Source organism: Panthera onca, chromosome X (genome assembly GCF_046562875.1).
Source record: "Panthera onca isolate mPanOnc1 chromosome X, mPanOnc1 haplotype 2, whole genome shotgun sequence".
NCBI classification, from domain to species: domain Eukaryota; kingdom Metazoa; phylum Chordata; class Mammalia; order Carnivora; family Felidae; genus Panthera; species Panthera onca.
Genome location: NC_138357.1, coordinates 7,995,917 through 8,018,031, shown reverse-complemented (window position 1 = coordinate 8,018,031; position 22,115 = coordinate 7,995,917). Strand labels below are relative to the sequence as shown.

Below are 22,115 nucleotides of genomic sequence, written 5' to 3'. Positions count from 1 at the left end.
GTGTTGGATGCTTAACTGACCGAGCCACCCAGGCGCCCCTAAATACACAGTTTCCAGAGAAGACACGCAAATGTCCAATAAACACATGAAAACGTGTTCAGCGTCGTTGGTCATCAGGAAAATGAGAGCGAGAATCCTAATGAGACACTGCCTTACGCTCAAAACTGAGGCAGTTTAGCGGTTCCTCAAAAGGTGAAAAAATGGAGTTACTGTGTGGCCTCACGATTTTATCTTTAGGTTTCTTCCCAAGAGAAATGACACGTTCACACAAAAACTTGCACACAAATGTTCAGAACAGCATTATTTACACTGACAGAAAGTGGAAACGGTATCGATATTATCTGTTCGGCGAACAAATAAAATGTGGCAAATCCACGCTGAAGGTCCCGCTATTCATCCGTAAAAAGGCATAAAGTACTGATGCGTGCTATACTGCTAATAAGCCTTAAAAATGTGCCAAGCAAAAGGAGCCATTCGCAAAATACCACAGATTGTATGATTTCGGTTTTGTAAAATGTTCAAAATAGGCAAATTTAAGAGGGGCAGAAGATATATTACCGGTTGCCTAGTGCTGTGTGGTTTGGGAGGAGCTAGTGACTGCTAAGGGGCCTGGAGTTTCTCTTCAGGGTGATGACAATGTTCTAAAATTGATTGTGGTGTTAGATGTGCGATCTTGTGAATCTGCCAAAAGACATCGAATTGTACACTTTAACAGAGTGAATCGTATGGTACGTATGCTGTTGCTCAATAAAGTTTTTTTTGATTGCACGTGTTCTGCAATATGGAAACATGGCTCATCGAAGATAGCCTAATCCCGGGACCTGTGATTATATCACCTTACGTGGCAAAAAGCGCTTTGCTGATGCAATTAAGTCAAAGGTCTTGAGATGGGAGATCACTTTGGATTATTCTTGTGAGCCCTGTTTAACGAGAGGGGCTCTTAAAGACGGAAGAGGCATACAGAAAAATCAGGGAAATTTGCAGATGCTACGTTGCTGGCTTTGAACATAGAGGAAGGGGTCATGAATCTCTAGAAGCCTCCAGAAGCTGGAAAAGGCAAGCAATAGATCCCCTTCTAGAGCCTCCCCAGAGCGTGCATCTCGGACAACACCTTGATTTTAGCTCCGTAAGACCCACTTCAGACTTCTGACCCCAAATACTATGAGAGAATACATTTATGTTGTTTTACACCATTAAGTGTGTGGTAATTCGTTGCTTCATCAGCAGGAGATTGAGACAGATACTAGGTGCCAGTTTCTGTGCTATGTTCTGGTGATACGATGGGGGCTAAATTATCATAATAAGCTTCCTGCCTCCATGCTGTTGCAGTGTGGTAGTGACCAAAAATAATTTTGGAACTGATAAAAACATGTATTATTCTTCTCAAATACAATGGTCTAGTTTGGAGTAGCTACTAGATCAGAGATTCCAAAACTTTTAGGGCTCAGGGACCTCCTATACTCTTAATATTACTGAGGACCCCAAAGAGCTTTTGTTTATGTGGTTTTAATCTCTTGATATTTCCTGTATGGAAAATTCAAACTGAGAAAACATTTTGAAACCGGATTTATTGAGGTATTATTTACATTCATTTGATTACATTTTTAGTGAATAGTTGAGAGTTTCACAAACGCGATCATTCTAGTAACTACCACTAAAAGATAGATGTAGAACATTTCCATTACCCCAGAAGTGCTCCTCTGTATTCAACTTCTTCCATCCCTGGTTTTTGACAACCTTTAATTTGTTTTCCATCTCTATAGTTTTGCTTTTTCAGAATGTCATGTAAATGGGTTGATATGTGGTTTTTCTGTCGCTTGGCACAATGCATTTAATATTCATCTGTGGTGTTATAAAACACAAACATTTATTAGCTTAAGGTTCTGTGGATCTTAGTGGGCTAAAATCAAGCTCTCAGCGGGGCTCTACTCCTTTCTGGATACTCCAGGGGAGAAGCTGTTTCCATGCCCTTTTCAGCCTCTAGAGCCATCCCTATTCCTTGACAAGTGGCCCTGTTCCCTCCATCTTCAAAGCCAGCAACACGGAATCTCTCTGACTCTTCTTATCACAGTTCTCTCTGGCTACTGCCAAGAAATGCTTTCTGCTTTTAAGGACCCATGAGATTAGATTGGCCTGCCTGGGTAATCTTGGCTAATTTCCTCATTTTAAGGTCCTTAACCTTATTCACAAGCGCAAATTCCTTTTATGCTGTAAGGTAACACATTCATAGGTTCCAGAGATTAGGACATGAACATCTTTAGAAGGTCATTTTGTTCTGCCCATCCCAAGTTCCTTTTCATTGCTGACTATGCTATTACATTGATGTCCCATAATTTATTTAAAAAAATATTTTTTAGGTTTATTTATTTATTTTGAGAGAGAGAGAGAGAGAGAGAGGCAGAGAAAAAAGGAGAGAGAATCCCAAGCAGGCTTCACGCTGTCAGTGCAGAGCCTGACACAGGGCTTGAACCCACAAACCGTGAGATCATCACCTCAGCTGAAATCAAGAGTCAGATGCGTAACCAACTGAGCCACCCAGGTGCCCTTATTTTATTTTTAAAATAATTATTTGTTTTTTACATTGCCGTATAATTAATGTAGGTTATATTAGTTTCACATGTACAATATAGTGATTCAACACCTCTGTACATTACTCAGTACTCATCACAGTAAGTGGTGTACTGGAATTTATTTAGCCACTTATCAGCTGGTGGGCATTTGCGTTGTTTTCACCTTGGGTTGATTATGATTAAAGCTCTGATTGACATTCTGTGGATCTGTGTTTTCATTTCCATTGGGCAAATACTTGGATTAATATCTACATAATTATAGTTTTTAACATCCCCAATCTCATCAGAAGAGAGTTTAGGTATTAGGAAGCTTTCACACTTACTGTGGTGGATACAAGTTTTTCAAAATTTTAATTTTCACCGAAGACCTTGAATTTTAGCAGTGGTGGTGGTTTTCCTTGAAGTGATAGGCTCACGTTCATTTTCACGCAAGTATCTGATCAATATCTGTATCTGACAGAGGCATAGTTTGTCAGTTGTTAGTATCAAGGGAAAATGGCGTGCCATGAAAAGAAATGGCTGATTCTGCTTGCAACTGAAACAGTCACACAAATGCTTTTCCTTAAGGCAACCATCCTCTTCCACTTTAGAAGTGTTTTCTGTGTACTTCTCATGGGGTACACAGAATATTAAAAAGTCACGAACTCATGGTCAAGACTGAGTTAAATTAGTAATTTTCCTCCTTCAAAAATATTCTTAATTGAAGCTGGCTTTTCTTTGGAACCACTGCCTTAATTTCTGCTCAGCCAATGTACTAACAATACCTAATCTGTATCTTATATATGTCTGACATTTTAAAAAATATGTATTTTAGCTTATTTTTTTTTTCAAAATTTTATTTAAATTCTAGTTAACATATGGTGTGATCTTTTCAGGAGTGGAGTTTAGTGATTTGTCATTTACATATAACACCCAGTGCTCAACACAAGTGCCTTTCTTTCTTTCTTTCTTTCTTTGATGTTTATTGATTTACTTTGGGAGAGAGGGACAGAAAGTGTGAGTGGGGGAGGGGCAGAGACAGAGAGGGAGAGAGAGAATCCCAAGCAGGCCCCATGCCGTCATCATCGTAGAACCAGTGACAGGGATCAATCCCATGAACCGTGAGATCAGGACCTGAGCCAAAATCAAGAGTCAGACACTTAACTGACTGAACCACCAAGGTGCTCCCAAGTGTCACCCTTAATACCCATCACCCATTTAGCCCATCCCCCACCCACCTCCCTCCATCAGCCCTCAGTTTGTTCTCTATCTGACACTTCAATGTAGGGGCACCTGGGGGCGCCTGGGTGGCTCAGTTGGTTGGGCGGCCGACTTCGGCTCAGGTCATGATCTCACGGTCCGTGAGTTTGAGCCCCACGTCGGGCTCTGTGCTGACAGCTCAGAGCCTGGAGCCTGTTTCAGATTCTGTGTCTCCCTCTCTCTCCCCCTTCCCTGTTCATGCTCTGTCTCTCTCTGTCTCAAAAATAAATAAACGTTAAAAAAAAAAAATGTAGGGGCACCTGGGTGGCTCAGTCGGTTAGGTGTCCAACTTCAGCTCAGGCCACGATCTCTCTGTCCATGAGTTCAAGCCCCGCATCAGGCCCTGTGCTGACAGCTCAGAGCCTGGAGCCTGCCTTGGATTCTGTGTCTCCCTCTCTCTGCCTCTCCCCTGCTCATGTTCTCAATCTCTCTCTCTTTCTCTCTCACGGAATAAATAAACATTAAAAAATTCCATGTGAAAATGTTTTATGGGAGGTAATGTTAGTATCTCTGTTTTATAGATGAAGAGTGTTTAGTTCAGAGAAGTTAATTAATTTCATAATTGGAGTGAGGTCAACATGTAAAGCCAAGTCTGTCTTAATTGAATAGCTGGGATTATTCTGCTGTATCATGTTTTCCTCTCATAATGTAAATAGTAACTCTGGAAATGAAGGGGGGATAATAATAGAAGTCAATAATTACATGCTCATATCAATATGTTTCTATTCCATTTTATATATAAAATACTGAAAGGCCCGTTTTAAATGAAACTCAGCCAGCCTCAATGAACTTTTCCATGGATGTCATTTTAAATTTCTCTCAGGGTATATAGCTCCATTCGAAACCTGAGGTTTCTAATAACTGTCATTCGATTTATCCAGTCACAAATTAGCAAAGTCGAAATTGATTAATTTTTGTCACTGTTCTGTCCTTAATCTTCCCAGTGTTTCCTAACTAATTTCCTCGTAATTGGTTTCTGGAAATTGCCGGTGGTAGAATTATGTTTGAGGTGTCCCCCAAAGAGAATTTCATCAAAAATAAGAACCGAGGTAGAAGAAATTTATTTACATTGTCTAGAGACACATTGGGGCCAAATTTTCCATGAATCCAGTTCATCTCCAGACAATTGTGGCTGTGTTCTGATCCTGGCCGAATTGGATATGACAGAACTGTGTGGTTGATTCAGTGTTTTGTGATTTTTTTTCTGATGACCCTATAGCAAAGTCAGTATTACGATAATTCATTACTCATGGATCTGTGCAAACAGCCTACTGTGCGTCATAGTGAGCTACAGAGTGGGCAGCTGGGCTGATCAAGCTGAAAGAACTTCCTTGCACGGTGAACACTTGCTCTCTTTTGATAATCCTGGTCAGAATGTTTGGTCCAGTTTATGGTAAGGTCATAGAGAGACATCCTTTTCCTTTGCGGTTGCTCATAGAGCATTTGTATAATACACTGAATTCAGCCGTGTTTAAAATGCCACAATCATGGGGGATCAGTTGAATGGATGAAAACATCAGTTTAACAATAAGTTAAAAATATAGGTACTCCCCAGAATTATCTGAATGGGTTTGTTTCTCTTTAATATTTCTACTAGCCTGATAAAAATGTAATTTCAAATGCAAAGCATCAATAATAAAAGAGCATCAAAATATTTAAAGGTGTTTTTTTTTTAATTCAGGAAAGCTCATAAAAGGGACTGTAAGAAAATGTTTTATGAAAGTGACTGTGAGCCAGAAGTCCAAACCAGATCAAACTGTATTCAAAGGTTATGCTAACTAACTTGAGTCACTGTTTAGAATCTTGTCCTTTCGAAATGTCCGGTTTGGGCTACTACAAATGACAGAACACAGGAGGGGAGAGCTAAGGTGGCGGCACGGTAGGAGGACCCTAGGTTTGCCTCGTCCCCCTAACACAGCTAAATAACTATCGAATCATTCTGAATACTCAAGAAATCGACCTGAGGACCCATAGAACAAACTGCACAACTGGAGGGAGAAAAGAGGTCACACCCAGAAAGGCGGGAAGTGCAGAGATGTGGTTTGGGGGAGAACTGGATCGTGGACGCTGTGGAGGGGAGGGAGCCCTGGTCACAGAGAAAGGCAAGAGAGAGTGGAGCACACAGGGATACACCCAAGAAGAACACTTCCCCGGGAGCCATTGGCTTTGAGAGAGGGGGGCTGAATTTCCTGTTTTTGCCACCAGCAGGGCTCAAAGACTGGGGTTTTAGAGGCTGTGATCGAGACCCGAGGACGCTGCTCTGCTCCTGGAGAAGAGACAGGCAAACAACCCTGGGGCAGAGACAGTACCATCTGAGGTCGCCTAAGGGGCACGGGAGAGACTGTTCATACTTCTTGGAGCTCATCTGTGAGAGGTGGCTTTGCCTCTCTGGGGACAAAAGAACCAGCAGGTGCCATTTCCCTCCCCTGCCCCTCAGCACAGGTGCAGAGACACCTGCTGACGGCAGCTCACTGGGACGCTGGCTGTTTACTGGACTTGCCCCAAATCCCAAGGTCCCTGCGCTCTGGCACGACTGCCCTTCTGGGTCAAACCTGCATCAGTCACAGGGTGGCTGTCACACCAGCTCCCTGAAGTTTGGAATTCCAGTCAGCGGGCCTGGCTAGGGTGGAGCCCGAGGTACACCGTGCCGCTCCAGGCCGGCGAGTGACTCAGAGACAGCGTGGGATCAGGGATCTGCAAAATGCCTGTGACACAGGAGGAGAAACGATCGCTTCTCTGAAAGTGCTTCCCTGAGAGCAGCAAGCATGAACTCCCCTCTCCAGGGACAAAGGAGTGGGCTGGTGCCCTTTCCCTCCTCCACCCCTCGGCATAGATCAACTTCGGTAAACAGCACAGCACCGACACTGCCTAATCTGCTTACTCCAAGTCCTGCCCCCCCCCCCCCCCGCCCCCCGTGCTCTGCTGGGACTGCTTTTCTCAGGCAAGCGTGCCTAAGAACCAGCACGGCCGGCATCCTCCAGAAGACCATCACAAACCCCTGCAAGCACCACGCCTCCTGACCATAAAGTTCTGCGAAGCTCCAGCTCTGGTGGAAACAGCATCAGGTCTCAGCAAGCCGACCGGAGAACACCCAGTTAAATTCACCACGCTCTGCCCAAGGCCCGAACACCCCCCACTACCGGAAAGGAGAAACTGCAAAAGAGTGCCCTGAGGGGTAGAGCAGCCATAACACAGCAGAGACACTTCCCGAAGCGCCAGGCCCCGGACAGTATGTGACCTCTCCGTCATCAAGCCGTTTCTCGCAGGGGTCGGAAACATGACAGGCTCTCCTAACACACAGAAGAAGATAGGAACCTAGACAAAATGCCGAGACAGAGGAATTCATCCCAAAAGGAAGAACGGGAAAAGGTCACGGCCAGGGATCTAATTGAAACAGATATGAGTAATATGCTGGATTCAGAATTTAAAGCAACAATCATAAGGATACTAGCTGGGCCTGAGAAAAGCATAGAAGACATCAGGTAGACTCTTACCGCACAGATAAAAGAGCTACAAACCAATCAGGCTGAAATGAAAAATGCAGCAACTGCGATTTGAAACTGACTCAGTGTTTGGGGCGCCTGGGTGGCTCAGTCGGTTGAGCGACCGACTTCGGCTCAGGTCACAGTCTCACGGTTTGTGGGTTCAAGCCCTGCGTCGGGTTCTGTGCCCACAGCTCAGAGCCTGGAGCCTGCTTTGGATTCTGTGTCTCCCTCTCTCTCTGCCCCCCCCCCCCCCCGCTTGTTCTCTGTCTCTCAGAAATAAGCAAACATTAAAAAAAAAAAAAAAAAAGAAACTGACTCAATGTAATGACCACAAGGATGGAAGAAACAGAGGAACAATTAAGTGAGATAGAAGGTAGAATTGTGGAAAATAAGAGAGCTGATCAAAAGATGGAAAGAAAAGTCTTGGATTATGTAAGTAGACTTAGGGAACTCGGTGACTCCATCCAATGTAATAACATTTGTCTCATAGGAGTCCCAAAAGAAGAAGAGAGAGAAAAGAGGGCAGAGGGTTTATTTTAGAAAATTAAAGCTGAAAATTCCCCTAATCTGGAGAAGGAAATGGACATCTAGATTCAGGGGGCACAGAGAACTCCCATCAAAATCAACAAAAGCTGGCTAACACCAAGCCGTACTGTAATTAAATTTGAAAAATACACTGATAAGAAAAAAAATCCTAAAACGGGCAAGGCAAGAGGAGTCCCTGACTTACAAGTTAGCAGCAGATCTTGCCACAGAAACTTGGAAAACCGGAAGGGAGTGGCATAATATATTCAAAGGGCTGAATGGGAAAAATCTGCAGCCAAGAGTATTCTATCATTCAGAATAGAAGGAGAGATAAAGAGTTTCCCACGCAATCAAAAACTTAAGGAGTTCATGACCACTAAAGCAGCCCCTGCAAGAAATATTAAAGGGGACTGTTTGGACAGACCAAAAGCAACAAAGACTAGAAAGGAACAGGAAACATCTCCAGAAAAAATGTCAAGACAAGTAGTAACATGGCACTGAATACACATCTGTCTCTAATTACTCTGAATGCAAATGGACCAAATGCTCTAATCGAATGGCACAGGGTATCAGAATGGATAAAAAAACCAAGATCCACCTATATGTAGCCTATAAAAGACTCATTTTAGACCTAAAGACACCTGCAGATTGAAAGTGAAGGGATGGGAAAACATTTATCAGGCAAGTGGATATCAAAAGAGAGCTATAGTAGCAATACTTACATTAGACAAACTAGTCTATAAACCAAAGACTGTGATAAGGAGAGCACTGTATCATAATAAAGGGGACTATACAAGAAGATCTGCCAGTTGGAGATATCTATGCCCCCAACTTGAAAGAGTTAATAACAAACATAAAGGAAGTCCATGGATAATACCACAAAATACCACAATAATAGTAGGGGACTTTAACACCCCACTTTCATCAGTGGACAGATTAAGCATAAAAATCAAGGAAACAAGGACCATGAGTGACACACTGTACCACATGAATTTAACAGATATATTCGGAACATTTCCTCCTAAAGCAGCAGAATACACATTCTTTTCAAGCGCACATGGGACATTCTCCAGAATAGATCACATACTAAGTCACACAGCAGACCTCAGTAAGTACAAAAAGATGGAGATCATGCCATGCATATTTTTTTTGACCACAATGCTATGCCACTGTAAGTCAACCACATGAAAAAATTTGGAAAGACCACCAACACATGGAGGTTAAATAACATGCTGCTACTGAATGAATGGGTCGACCCAGAAATTAAAGAAGAAATTTTAAGAATACATGGAAACAAACGACAATGAAAACACAATGATCCCAAACCTTCATGATACAGCAAAAGCAGTCATAAGAAAGAATACAGCAATACAGGCCTACCTCAAGAAGCAAGAAGAATCTCAAATTGACAACCTGACCTTGCACCTAAAGAAGCTAGAAGAAGAACAATAAACAAAGACTAAAGCCAGCAGAAGAGGGAAATGATCAAGAATAGAACAAAAATAAATGCAAACAGCAACAAAGAAAGGCCCAGTGGAACAGATCAGCTGGTTATTTGAAAATATTCATAAAATTGAAAACCCCCCAGCCAGACTTGTTGAAAAAAGAGGAAGGACCCAAATAAATTAAATCACAAATGAGAGAGGAGAAATCACAACCAACATGACAAAAATACAGGTGATTGTAAGATAATATTATGAAAAATTATATGCCAACAATGCAGACAATATGGAAGAAATGGATAAATTCCTAGAAACATATAAACTACCAAAACTCAAACAGGAAGAAATAGAAAACTTGAACAGACTGATAACCAGCAAAGAAATTGAATCAGTAATCAAAAATCACTGAGCAGAGAAAAGTCGAGGAGCAGATAGCTTCCCAGGGGAATTCTACCAGGCATTTAAAGGAGAGTTAATACATATTCTCCTCAAACTGTTCCAAAAAATATAAATGGAAGGAGAGCTTCCAAACTCATACTGTGAGGCCAACACTACCCTGATTCCCAAAACAGACTCCACTAAAAAAGAGAACTAGAGGCCAATATCCCTGATGAACATGGATGCAAAAATTCTCAACAAAACACTAGCAAATTGAATCCAACAGTACATTAAAAGAATTATTCACCACAATCAAGTGGGATTTATTCCTGGGTCATAAGGGTGGTTCAGTATTTGCAAATCAATCAGTGTGACACATCACATCAGTAAGAAAGAGGATAAGAACCATACGATCCTGCAAATAGAGGTAGAAAAAGCATTTGACAAAGTACAGTATGCATTCTTGATAAAAACCCTCCACAGAGTAGGGATAGACAGAACATACCTGAACATCACCATAAAGGCCATACAAGAAAGACCCGCAGCAAGTATCATCCTCAATGGGGAAAAACTGAGAGCCTTTCCTCTACAGTCAGAAACGAGACAAGGACGTCCACTCTCACCATTATTATTTCACAGAATACTGGAATAATTAGCCTCAGCAATCAGACAACAAAAAAGAAATAAACGGCATCCAAATCAGCAAGGACCAGGTCCAACTTTCGTTATTTGCAGATGACAGGATACTCTATGTAGAAAACCCAAGACTCAACCAAAAAAAAATGCTAGAACTGATATGCGAGTCCAGTAAAGCTGCAGGATGCAAAATCACCATACAGAAATCTGTTGCACTTTTGTATACAAATAATGAAGCAGCAGAAAGAGAAATTAAGGAATCATTCCCATTCCCAATTGCACAATAAAGCAATAAGATACCTGGGTATAAACATAACCAAAGAGGTGAAAGGCCTGTACTCTGAAAACCATATATAAACGGTGATGAAAGAAATTGAAGATGACACAAAGAAATGGAAAAACATTCCGTTCTCGTGGGTCGGAAGAACAAATAATGTTTACATTTATACTACCCAAAGCAATCTACACATTTAATGCAATCCCTATCAAAATACCACCAGAATTTTTCCCAGAGCTAGAACAAACAGTCCTAAAATTTGTATGGGACCATAAAAGACCCCAGATGGCCAAAGCAATCTTGACAAAGAAAAGCAAAGCTGGAGGGGTGCCTGGGGGGCTCAGTCAGTTAAGTGTCCGACTTTGGCTCGGGTCATGACCTCATGGTCTGTGATTTCGAGCCCCGCATTGGTCTCTGTGCTGACAGCTCAGAGCCCGGAGCCTGCTTCAAGTTCTGTGTCTCCCTCTCTGTCTGCCCTCCCCTGCTCATGCTCTGTCTCTCTCTCTCTCTCTCAAAAATAAATAAACATTAAAAAAAAAAAAAAAAAAAAGAAAAGCAAAGCTGGAGACATCAGAAGTCTGGTCTTCAATCTATATTACAAAGCTGTAGTGGTCAAGACAATATGGTACTGGCACCAAAACAGATACATAGATCAATGGAACAGAATAGAAAACTCAGGAATGCATCCACAACTATATGGTCCGCTAATCTTTAACAAAGCCGGGAAGAATGTCCAGTGGAAAAAAAAGACAGTCTCTTCAACGAGTGCTGTTGGGAATACTGGACAGCAACATGCCAAAGAATGAAAACGGACCGCTTTCTTACGCCATACAAAAAAAAAAAATAAATTTGAAATGGATTAAAGACCTAAATGTGAGGCCTGAAACCATCAAATCCTAGAGGAGAACACAGGTAGTAACCTCTTTGACATCAGCCATAGCAACTTCCTATTAGATATGTCTCCTGAGGCAAGGGAGGCAAAAGCAGAAATGAAATATTGGGACCTCATGAAGATAAAAAGCTTCTGCACAGCAAAGGAAACAATCGACAAAACTGAGAAGCAACCTGCGGATGGGAGAAGATATTTGCAAATGGCATATCCGATGAAGGGTTAGTATCCAAAATCTATAAGTAACTTATAAAACTCAACACCCCAAAAAACCAATGACTCGGTTAAAAAATGGGCAGCAGACCTGAACAGACATGTTTCCAAAGAAGACCTACAGATGGCTAACAGACACCTGAAAGGATGCTCACTCAACATGATGCAACTCTGGAAAACAGTAGGCAATTTCCTCAAAATGGTAAAAATTCGAACTACCCTATGATCCAGTAATTGCGCTGCTAGGTATTTACTCAAAGGATGCAAAAATACTGATTTGAAGTGCCCCGTGCACCCTGATGTTTACAGCAGCGGTATCACCAATGGCCAAATTATGGAAAGAGCCCAAATTTCCATCGACTGATGAATGGATAAAGACGAGGTATATATACTGTAGAATATTACTCAGGTATAAAAAGAATGAAATCTTGCCAGTTGCAACCACGTGGATATAGCTGGAGAGTATTATGCTAAGTGAAGTAAGTGAGTCAGAGATCTATAAATACCATATGATTTCACTCAGACGTGAAATTTAAGAAACAAAACTGATTAAAACAGGGGAAAAAAGAAAAAAAAGTGGGGCAAACCAGAAAACAGGCTCCTAACTACAGAGAACAAACTGAGGGAACTGGAGAGGAGGTCAGTGGGGGGATGGGCTAAATGGGCGATGGGCATTAAGGAGGGCGCTTGTGGGGATGAGCACTGGGCATTGTATGTAAATGATGAATCGCTAAATTCTACACCTTAAACTAACGTTACACTGTATGTTAATTAGCTGGAATTTAAACAAAAGCTTGAAAATGAAAAAAAAGAGAACACAGAGTTACTGCATGGATCCAGCAAATATCCAATGGGCCGTATGCATGCTGGGCTTTCCTGGAGCACAATATGTGTATACAGTTGCCCCAAATGCCATTTGATAATGGGCTAGGTAGGCCTGGCTAAGATTACTACATGATTGTGAAAAGCTCAGTCCTAATGGCATTTTACTGAGCAAGGAGGCGTTTTTAGAGCTATGATCGGTGCTTTGCAAAATACTTGTATTTATAATATTCTGTTCTTGATGGACAGACAAAAACCACTTGGAGAGAAATGAAAAGTTAAATGACTACCATTGTTGAGGAGATCAGTCCACATGTAGGAGAATGGCTACTATCTCAGATTCCTGGGAGATCTTGATATTGGGCTTTTCTCACTCTCTACCAAGCCAGACAGGAAAAACAAATTCAACATGGCTTTGGAAGAAACAAGGACAAGCATTAAGTGCAAGGGGATTTCAGGGAGTTTTTAGGAAGGTGGGGACAGAATCCTCCCTTAAAAGGGTTTCTACCCAAGGGAAGTGCTAAATTAATCATAGTCCAGGTGCTGGTTTAATGAGAGCATTTCCAATTGTCTTGTCTGTTCCACTGTCGCCTTAAGAAAGCGTATCACAGCACTGCAGCAGTTTACTGTGAAAAATTTGAGAGAAGAAATTTGAGACTATGGAAGAGATTATTCCACAAGGCTATGAAATTCCGACTCAAAAATCAAGAAGCATTATAGTCACCTGAAGAATAAGGTTCATCTCTGATCAGACTATATAGAGACACTGAAACAAGATACATGCAAGTCTGGGCTTTTCAAATTGTAGTGGAAATATTGCCTGTCAAAGCCATTAATGCTGTTAGCGTATATATTACTATATATGCCTTTGGCATATATGGGTCAACCCTGAGGTCAAAGAGTCAGAGAAAACAAGTTGGCTTATTTTGAAAGGACTGTAGATAAAGTAGCGTCCTTGGGGGAAAACGGGAGTTTCGCTTTAAGGTTAGAGGGAGAGAATATTGAGGAGATTGCTAGCTATGATGTCAGAGTTCTAGAAGGGTAGGGATGTGGATAGATACCCAGCGACAGAAATTCAGAGAAGTGTGAAGACACACGGAGAAGGAAGTAGAGCTCTCTTGGAGCTTGTACTTTGGAGGATGACCAAAAACAATGGATAGGTGAGAAATGGGATGAGTTCTAAACCAGGCCAGACCTCAAGAGGTTTGGCCACTAGTTAAGAATGATTCAAAGTTTACTACAAAGCCAGAAAATGGCTATAGAGTGGGTATCCGTGAGATACCGGACGCCTGGTGTAAATGAACAGGCATAGCTCCCCATACCTCCTGCTCTCTCACACAGGACTGTCCAGAGGTTGTGGTTCGGTGGGCTCATTGGTTTGAGTAGCAGTGGTCAAAGGCAGGTTTTGAAGTACCATCAAAGTGTAATAAGAAATCAGTGCAGTTGACCCTTAAACAACACAGGTTTGAGCTGTGTAGCTGCACTTGTGTGGCGCATATATATATATATATATATATATGTATATATACACATACATGTATGTATATACACACACATAATGTGTATGTGTGTGTGTGTGTGTATATGTATGTGTATATATACACATGTACATACATACAGTACTGTAAATGTGTTTTCTCTTCCTTATGATTTTCTTAATAACACTTTCTTTTTTCTAGCTCACTTTAAGAACACAGTGTATACTACATGTAATGTACAAAATGTGTGTTAATCGACTATTTCTGTTATTGGTAAGGCTTCCCGTCAATAATAGGCTATTAGTAGTTAATGTTTGGGGAAGCCCAAAGTTAGGTGTGGATTTTTCATTGCGCAGAGGGTTGGAACTCCTAACCCCTGTGTTGTTCAAGGGTCAACTGTATATTACTTTGAGATGGATTAATGATGTTTTGTCATTTTAACCGCTTCCGCATTTGCTAGAGAACCTGGGTCGATTTATGAGTGGCTTGACAAAATGGGACAGCGATTGTCCGATGACCTTTCAAAATATATTAGTTGGGTGGTCATTTTATTTGTTATTCCCATCCGGTCGCATAGTGCCTTGGGAAATCAACGTTTATTCCGTGGTAGTAACAACATGGCAGGCTAGACAACGTACAAAAGAAATTCAGTTTTGTTGGAACATAATTTATTATTGCTACCTCCTTAATCAGAAAGTTAGGATAGTATTCAATAATTTGATCGATTAACTTTTTCTTTATGCCCATGCAAACAAATTGTCCTGCGTGTCTCCAAACAGAGATATCTAGTATCAGTCTTCAAGCCTTCCTTACTTTGATACCAATTTTGGGGCTTGAGATAAAATGTGAGTGTTGTTTATGTGATCATTATTTTGTATGTAATAAATTATGCTCATATTTTTCTACATGATTATTGCCATTACTCTAAAGTTTCAAGTCTTTTGTTGCTTTACGGCTTCATATTTTAATTCTTCAATAAATCTGGAATTCGTTCTATAATATGAATACAGTATGAAGGGAGATCCCAGTTTTATATTTTTATTAACATGTTGACAATTTGTCTTCAGCAACGTTCATGGAATCTAGCTTTTTCTACGTTGATCACTGATGGTCTTTTAAATCATCTGCCAATTCCTGGGCTCTGTGTCTCAGGTATCTGTTCATTATCATTTATTTTTCATCTCTTCTTAGGCTAGTCCCTCTTTTAACTACTCTATCCTTATGTTACAATCTCAGGTAGGGTTAACGCCCCGTTCTTACTCTCCTCTGTGAAATTCTTTTAGATTTTCTTACAGTTGAATTTAGAATAGTTTTGACAGATTTAAAGAAAAAAATCCTGCTCAAGTTGTCTCCGTAATTGTACTAAATGCGTGTCGTAACTTAATATTACTTGGCATTCTTACGGTATTCAGTTTTCTTTTCAGAAAGAATGAATTCTTCATGTTTTCGAGTCTTCTTTTATGTTTATCGATACCATGTTGTACTTTTTGTCATGATGTGCCCCACTTCCCAGTCTTATGTTAAGGAATATTTTGTTGTCGTTATTTCTGCTGGGTCGGGCTGTTGTCGTTATTTTATTTGTTCTCCCAAAGGCTGCAGACTTAAAGATACTGAAGGATATATTATCTCTTTCTGTGTCTACTAGAGGTCTCCAGGAAGAATCAAACAAAGCATTTGTGCATACATTAGAACGCTGTATTGCTGAATGTATTTCAGCAGTTCACTGGTTTTCTGAGGAACTATTTTCCATTCTCTCTGCAGCAGTGATTTGACTTTTCAAAATACAAATATACTGTGAAGTTAACAGGACCATGAAAAAAATCTTAAAGGAGAACAGAACATTTCTCTGACGTTAACAGACTTAGTATAACTTCTTGATGTGACAGTAATCTATCTTTGCTGGGAGAAATGCAAACATACTGTTATTCATTCTTTCGACAAACATGGAGAGAGTGCCTTCTGCTAGACACCTGCTACTTCTGGAGTGAGGTACTGGGGACAAAAAGGAAGCATCATGCAAATTTGAGTAAAGCGTAGTTGCCAGACTTGCAGAGGTCAGAGTCTAGTGGAGGCGACAGGCACACAAGTGATTCAGTTTGTGATACAGTTTGTGGTGTTTTTCATAGAGGTGAGACAGAGTGTTCTAGGGTTGTAATAAAGGGACATACTCATTTTGCATAGAGGAAAATCTCCTGTGATGTGACATTGGAGCTAGGTTTTTAAGGTTGAGTAGAAATTTAACTGGCTGAACCCAACACGAGTGAGATTTAAAAGTAGAGGGCTTCGGTGTATTCATTTGATCAACCAATACGTACTGAGTACTTACTATGTGTGCCAGGCACTGTTCTAGGCACTGGAGACACAGCAGTGCAAAAGACTGATAAAATCCAAGCCCTCATGAAGCTCATATCCTGGTAAGGGCGACTTCCGTTAAACAGTTATACGTAACATAATTTTACGTAGTATATATTCTGTAAAGAAGAGAGAGTAGAAAGAGAACACTGGAGCGGGCATGTTGCATATATTATTATTTTAGACGGAATGGTCATTCAAGGAAAGGAATAGAGTAAAGGAACAATGCAAGCAAAGATGTTGGGGGAGAGAACATTAGTGAGCAGAAGGAAATCAAGTGAAAGGCTACTATAGGAACAAGCTTGGGGACATATTCAGAGAAGAGTGAACAGATCGATGTAGCATTTAGATACATAGTACAAGCACCGAGGTAGATTGGAGACAGAATAAGAAGGGTCCCGTAAACCATACCAAAGTGGTTTAATTTTGTCTCCTTTTTTCCTGCTTTATTGAGAAATAACTGACATCTAACGTTGTGTCAATTTAAGGTAGGCTGCATGTTGGTTTGATACATTTATATGTTGCAAAAGAATTACCGACATTGCATTAGCTAATACCTGCATCATGACATCTAATTGCCATTGCTTTTAGGTGGGGAGAACATTTAAGATCTATTCACTCAAGGGTGCTTGGGTGGCTCAGTTGGTGAAGCATCTGACTCTTGGTTTCAGCTCAGGTCATGACCTCACGGTTCGTGAGTTCCAGCCCTGCATCCGGCTCTGCACTGTCAGCAAGGAGCCTGCGTGGGATATTCTCTCTCTCTCTCTCTCTCTCTCTCTCTCTCTCTCTCTCTTTCTCTCCACCCCCCTCACTCCCTCCCTCACTCATTCTCTCTCTCTCTCAAAATAAATAAACTTAAAAAAAACATCTATTTGCTTAGCAATTTTCAATTATGTAATACAGTATTGACTATAATTGCTATGATCCCATTAGATCCTGAGAACTTACTCATTTTATAACTGGAAGTTTGTATCTTTGACCTATATCTCCCTTTTTTCCCTAACCTTCATGATAACTACCATTCTAGCCTGTTTCTATGAGTTTGGCTCTTTCAGCTTCCGCATATAAGTGATATCGTATGGTATTTGTCTTTCTCTGACTTATTTCACTTAGCGTAATGCCCTCCATGTCATAAGGTCCATCCACATCACAAATTGCAGAATGTTCTTTCTCATGGTTGAATACACATATATCACATTTTCTTTATCCATTCATCCATTGATGGACACTTTTTCCCATGTCTTGGCTATTGTGAATAATGCTGAAATGGGTGTAGAGATATCTCTTTGAGGTCTCATTTTCGTTTTGTTTGAATATATACCCAGAAGTGGGATTGCTTGCTAATATAGCATTTCTATTTTTAAAGGTTATTTATTTATTTTGAGACAGAGAGCACATGTGCATGTGTGTGTGAACAGGGGAGGGGCAGGGAGAGAGAACCCAAGCAAGCCCCGCACTGTCAGTGCTGAGGCCGACGTGGGGCTCAGTCCCACAAACCGTGAGATCATGGCCTGAGCCGAAATCAAGAGTCAGACGCTTAACTGACTGAGCCACCAAGGCGCCCCTTGGTGCCTGTTTTTAATCGATCGAGGAACCTCCATATTGTGTTTCATAGTGGCTGCACCAATTTACATTTCCATCGACAGTACACAAGCATTCCCCTTTCTTCACATCCTTACCGACACTTGTTATTTCTTGTCTTTTCGATCAGAGCCATTCTACCAGGTGTGAGGTGATATGTCATTGTGGTTTTTCCTGATAATTAGTGATGATTCATGATGTTGATCATCTTGGCATTAATTTTATTCTTTAAGTAATGGGAACCATCACTTGTTTTAAAGGAAAGTTGATTGGAATGATTGTTGATCATTTGGAAGATGGTTGAGAACAAGAAAAGATTAGAGGCAAGATGGCAACTTAGGAAGCGTACATAATATTGGCAAGGATGTTCTTGGCCTAAATTAAGACAGTGGCTGCAGTATGAGAGAAGAAGGGGTGGATTTGAGATGTGCAGAACAACTTGACAAGAATGTAGGCATCACGAGGGAAGGGATTTTTGGTCATTGCAACATCCCCAAGCATCTAGAACACTAACTTCACGTGATAGATCCTCACTAACTATCTGTTGGATGAATGGGGAATTTGGCGGCTGACTAGGTGTTTTGGAGGGAAATGAGTGAAAAGTATCTTTGAGGGAGTGATAGAAGATGATGCTCAGCTTTTTCTAGATGAGTGATGAAGTGTAGAGTGATGCCATCAGGTAGGGTAGGCAAATCTGACAATAAGATGGACTGGCAGTGGGAAGGGGGTAAGGAGGGAGAACCGTGCCTAATACGTTTTGGGGCGAAACTGGTTGGGATGATTTCCCACAAGCCGTGTATATTCCGTGATTAAACTGTGCATCTCTAGAATGCCTGGCTGCAAGAGTTTTTTTCAGCATGGGCAATTTTACCTGGACCATCCTGTGGTTTGCTGCACATCTTCTAGGGGAGGAGTGCAAAGAGACAGAGTAATGGACAGAGTAATGGACCAAGTGGCCACCTAAGCAGATGGAAACTCCTTCCACTCTTCAGTAATGGTTAGGGGAGGTTGAGAAAGAGAAACAGGTGACTCTAAGATTTTGCCTTTTATACGCTATTATTGCAAAATGCTATCTTTAGCTATCCGACGGGAGTCCCCGTTGATTTAGGCCAGGCTCCAGTCCCAAGAAGGACTCAACAGCCACTTACACGTCGGAGTAAATGCCAGGAGGACTGACTGCTTGTACCACCCATTAATCCCCTCACCAAGTACCTCCACTTGATATTGGATTTACTGGGAGGAAATGAGTTTTCTGTGCTGAGTTCAGAGAATAACCTAGCACTTTCCAGTGAGGGTTAACAGTTCCTCCTAAAGACAAACTAAAATGTGAAAGGGAGAACACTGGAAAGAGATCAGATCTTTATAACTAGCCTTACCTCTCCAGCTTCCATCTCCATCGGGCACTCCGTGCGTTGGCTCCGTCGGGGGAAATCTCTTATTTTTTTTAATTTCTATCTCTTTCTATTTGTTTACGTTAGATAGCATTTACTGTCAAAGTGGTTAATCTTTTAGAATTGCGGTTTTTAGAACCGATCGCAATAAGCAATAAAAGTTTTGCCAAAGAGAATTCTCGCTTTTTAAAGTATATGACTGTTCGCACTTTGATCTTCGCAGATATGACTATATGGCAGGCCACGGAGGCAGAGTGCTGGGGCACGTGGTATACCAGGAAGCAGGAGTGGCGGTAGAGGAGGTAAATGGTCTAGAGCCGAGGCAGGACGATGTCGCCGTGTTTCCTCTGCAGCTTACCAGACCCACCAGTCAGGCACTTGCCTCTTATCAGAACTACGAGAAGACAGCATCCCCTCAAACTTCTCTTCAGTTTGAAGGACTGGAAGAGCTTATCAAAACTCCCCCAAACGATTCACCCACCGGGGAATACAGGTGCAACTTTCTGTGGTCAAATGCGGGTGACGACAGCTCTGGAGACCAGAGCCAACAAAGGAGCTCCATCTACGGCCCCTCGCCGCTCAGCTGCCTGGACTCGACGGAAGGTAAGAGGATGGCAGGTGACACAACCGACTATTATCAGATGACACAAGCGACAAGGCCCCAAGCGGAGGAGGGATCCTCCAACAAGTGGAAAAACAACAGAAAACTACAGAGAGAGAAAAGAGCGCCGATTCGGAGAGCGCCACGCAGCGTTCCAGATCCAGTGCCTGAGAGGAAAAGAACAGCTCCCATTAACCCTGCGTATACGATTCGAAAGTCAAGAGTCGTCAACAGAGTCCACATGAGGCCATATAGGGATAGGGTGATTCACTTATTGGCCCTGAAGGCCTACAAGAAATCGGAACTGCTTCTTCGGCTTCAGAAAGACGGCATCACCAAAGACGACGAGAACACCCTCGGGGAAATTCTGCAGCAGGTAGCCAATTTGAATCCTCAGAATTTTTCATATACCTTAAAGGATTACGTTTTTAAAGAGGTCCACAAAGACTGGCCTGGGTATAGTGAACTAGACAGGCAGTCATTGGAGTTGGTGCTCTCCAGAAAAGCAGACAGAGTTCAGCATGCTTCTGCCACCAATTGCAGAGCATCTTCTGGAGGTTCTGGTACAGCTAAAACATTGGAGGATGAGTTTTCCAACTTAGCTCATATTAATTTATCAAGGAAAAAGGTTCGAATATCTCACGTGACAACTGCAACACAGTCACTCTCAAGTAGTCATTCCGGTAACACCAGGGCAGAGCCTCCCGTAGGCCTCTCGCAACCTTCTGGAGCTACTGCCAACGCTCTCCCTCCTCCACCGCCCCCAACCCACCTTCCCCTTGCAAATCCTCCTCGGCCTGCATGTGCCAGCAGCAATTCTAGCAGCTTTTCAGGAGGACCTGGCGCTCAAGATCCAGGCGTTGACAATTTTAGTCGAAATAGGAAAACCTTTCTGAGGCAGCCGGGAAGACATACTACCCTGGAAACATCGCCCCCAACCTCTGTTCAAAGAAAGTATCTAAAGCTTAAGAAGGAAATGCACATGATGTCCTGCAAGAAGTCCAAATATAAATTTAGAGAACACAAAGCAGAGAAGCAAGAGCACGATACTGAGACGATGGAGAAACAGAAGACAGATCCGGACCGGCAAGGAGAAAGCGTGCAGCCAAACCCTAATGACGAAGTTGAAGAAGTTTGCACCGCTTCCGGTGAAACTTGCTCAGCATCTGGATGCCCCGATTATTTGGCTCACTACGTCACTGTAGTGTCTTGGGAGCAGCGGCAGCACTACGCACAGGAGTTTAGAGCAGAATATGACGAATATCAGGCCTTGCATGCCAAGATGCTAAGTTTATCTCAAATATTTACTACGCTGGATCTCAAAAGGAAGCACCTCTCTCCAGACTCAAAAGAATATCAGGAAATTAATAAGAAAATCTGTCTGGAATATGAAAAGATGAAATGGATTAATCCCAATTATGGTGGCGAAAAACAAAGATGCCAGTACCTTTATAACAAGCTGGTTCACATTAAAAGATTAATAAAAGATTACGACCAGCAGCAAGTGCTAGGATCAAAATAAATACAAGCCGATTTGTTGAAAATACTGAATTACTTGCTCTAGGATTCTAAAGGGATGAAACCACTCTGTCGAAACATTCAGGAGTACCACTTTAATTTTTTCTTTCTTTTTATGTTTCTCTTTATTTTAATGTTCATTTTTGATGTTTATGTTCATTTGGTTTTATGTTGCTTTATGTTTGTGTATTTTTTAATGTTATGTTCTTTTTCTTTTTCTTTCTTTTTCGTTTCTTTTTCCTTTGCTTTTCTGTACCCCTGAAGCTGTCTCATACGATCCCTTTTACACCTAAAACTTGTGTTTTCACTCCCTTAAAAAAAAACATACCAAGGATTCAGTATCTTTGAGTCACATTAAAAAAAAATAAAAGCCTCTAATGAGTAATATGAAGTCATAGCGTCTTTTTCTCTGACCTTTAATGCAAAAGCATCCTTAAAACATAGAAGTTTAGACATTTGCACAGAATACCATGATTCTTCGAACAGTACCCATTTTCATTTCATTAAGTTTCCTCGTTGACCTTGCTGGACACTGTTCCTTGCGTTTATGTTAGGGAACACGTTATGCGCTCAAACGTGCAAAGACTTTGAGCTAACAATTCAAATTGTGTCGTCTTTTCAAAGCGCTATCATTTGCAATAGGAAACATCGTTTCCCAGGCTAAGTTTTTAAACGTCTTCAAAGATTTGAGTCCTGTCCTCACTAGATATTTGTCTCC

The 22,115-nt window shown here is 41.5% G+C and overlaps 1 protein-coding gene across 1 annotated transcript; it reads left to right on the top strand.

The window, feature by feature from the left end:
• The first annotated feature begins 13,552 nt into the window (after positions 1–13,552).
• Positions 13,553–21,782, top strand: LOC145714563 (RNA polymerase II elongation factor ELL2-like). The gene is made up of 2 exons (XM_081794162.1): positions 13,553–13,636; positions 19,502–21,782. Exons 1-2 carry the CDS (start codon positions 13,629–13,631, stop codon positions 21,399–21,401), a joined length of 1,908 nt encoding a protein of 635 aa, XP_081650288.1. The 5' UTR covers positions 13,553–13,628; the 3' UTR covers positions 21,402–21,782.
• The last annotated feature ends 333 nt before the right edge of the window (positions 21,783–22,115 follow it).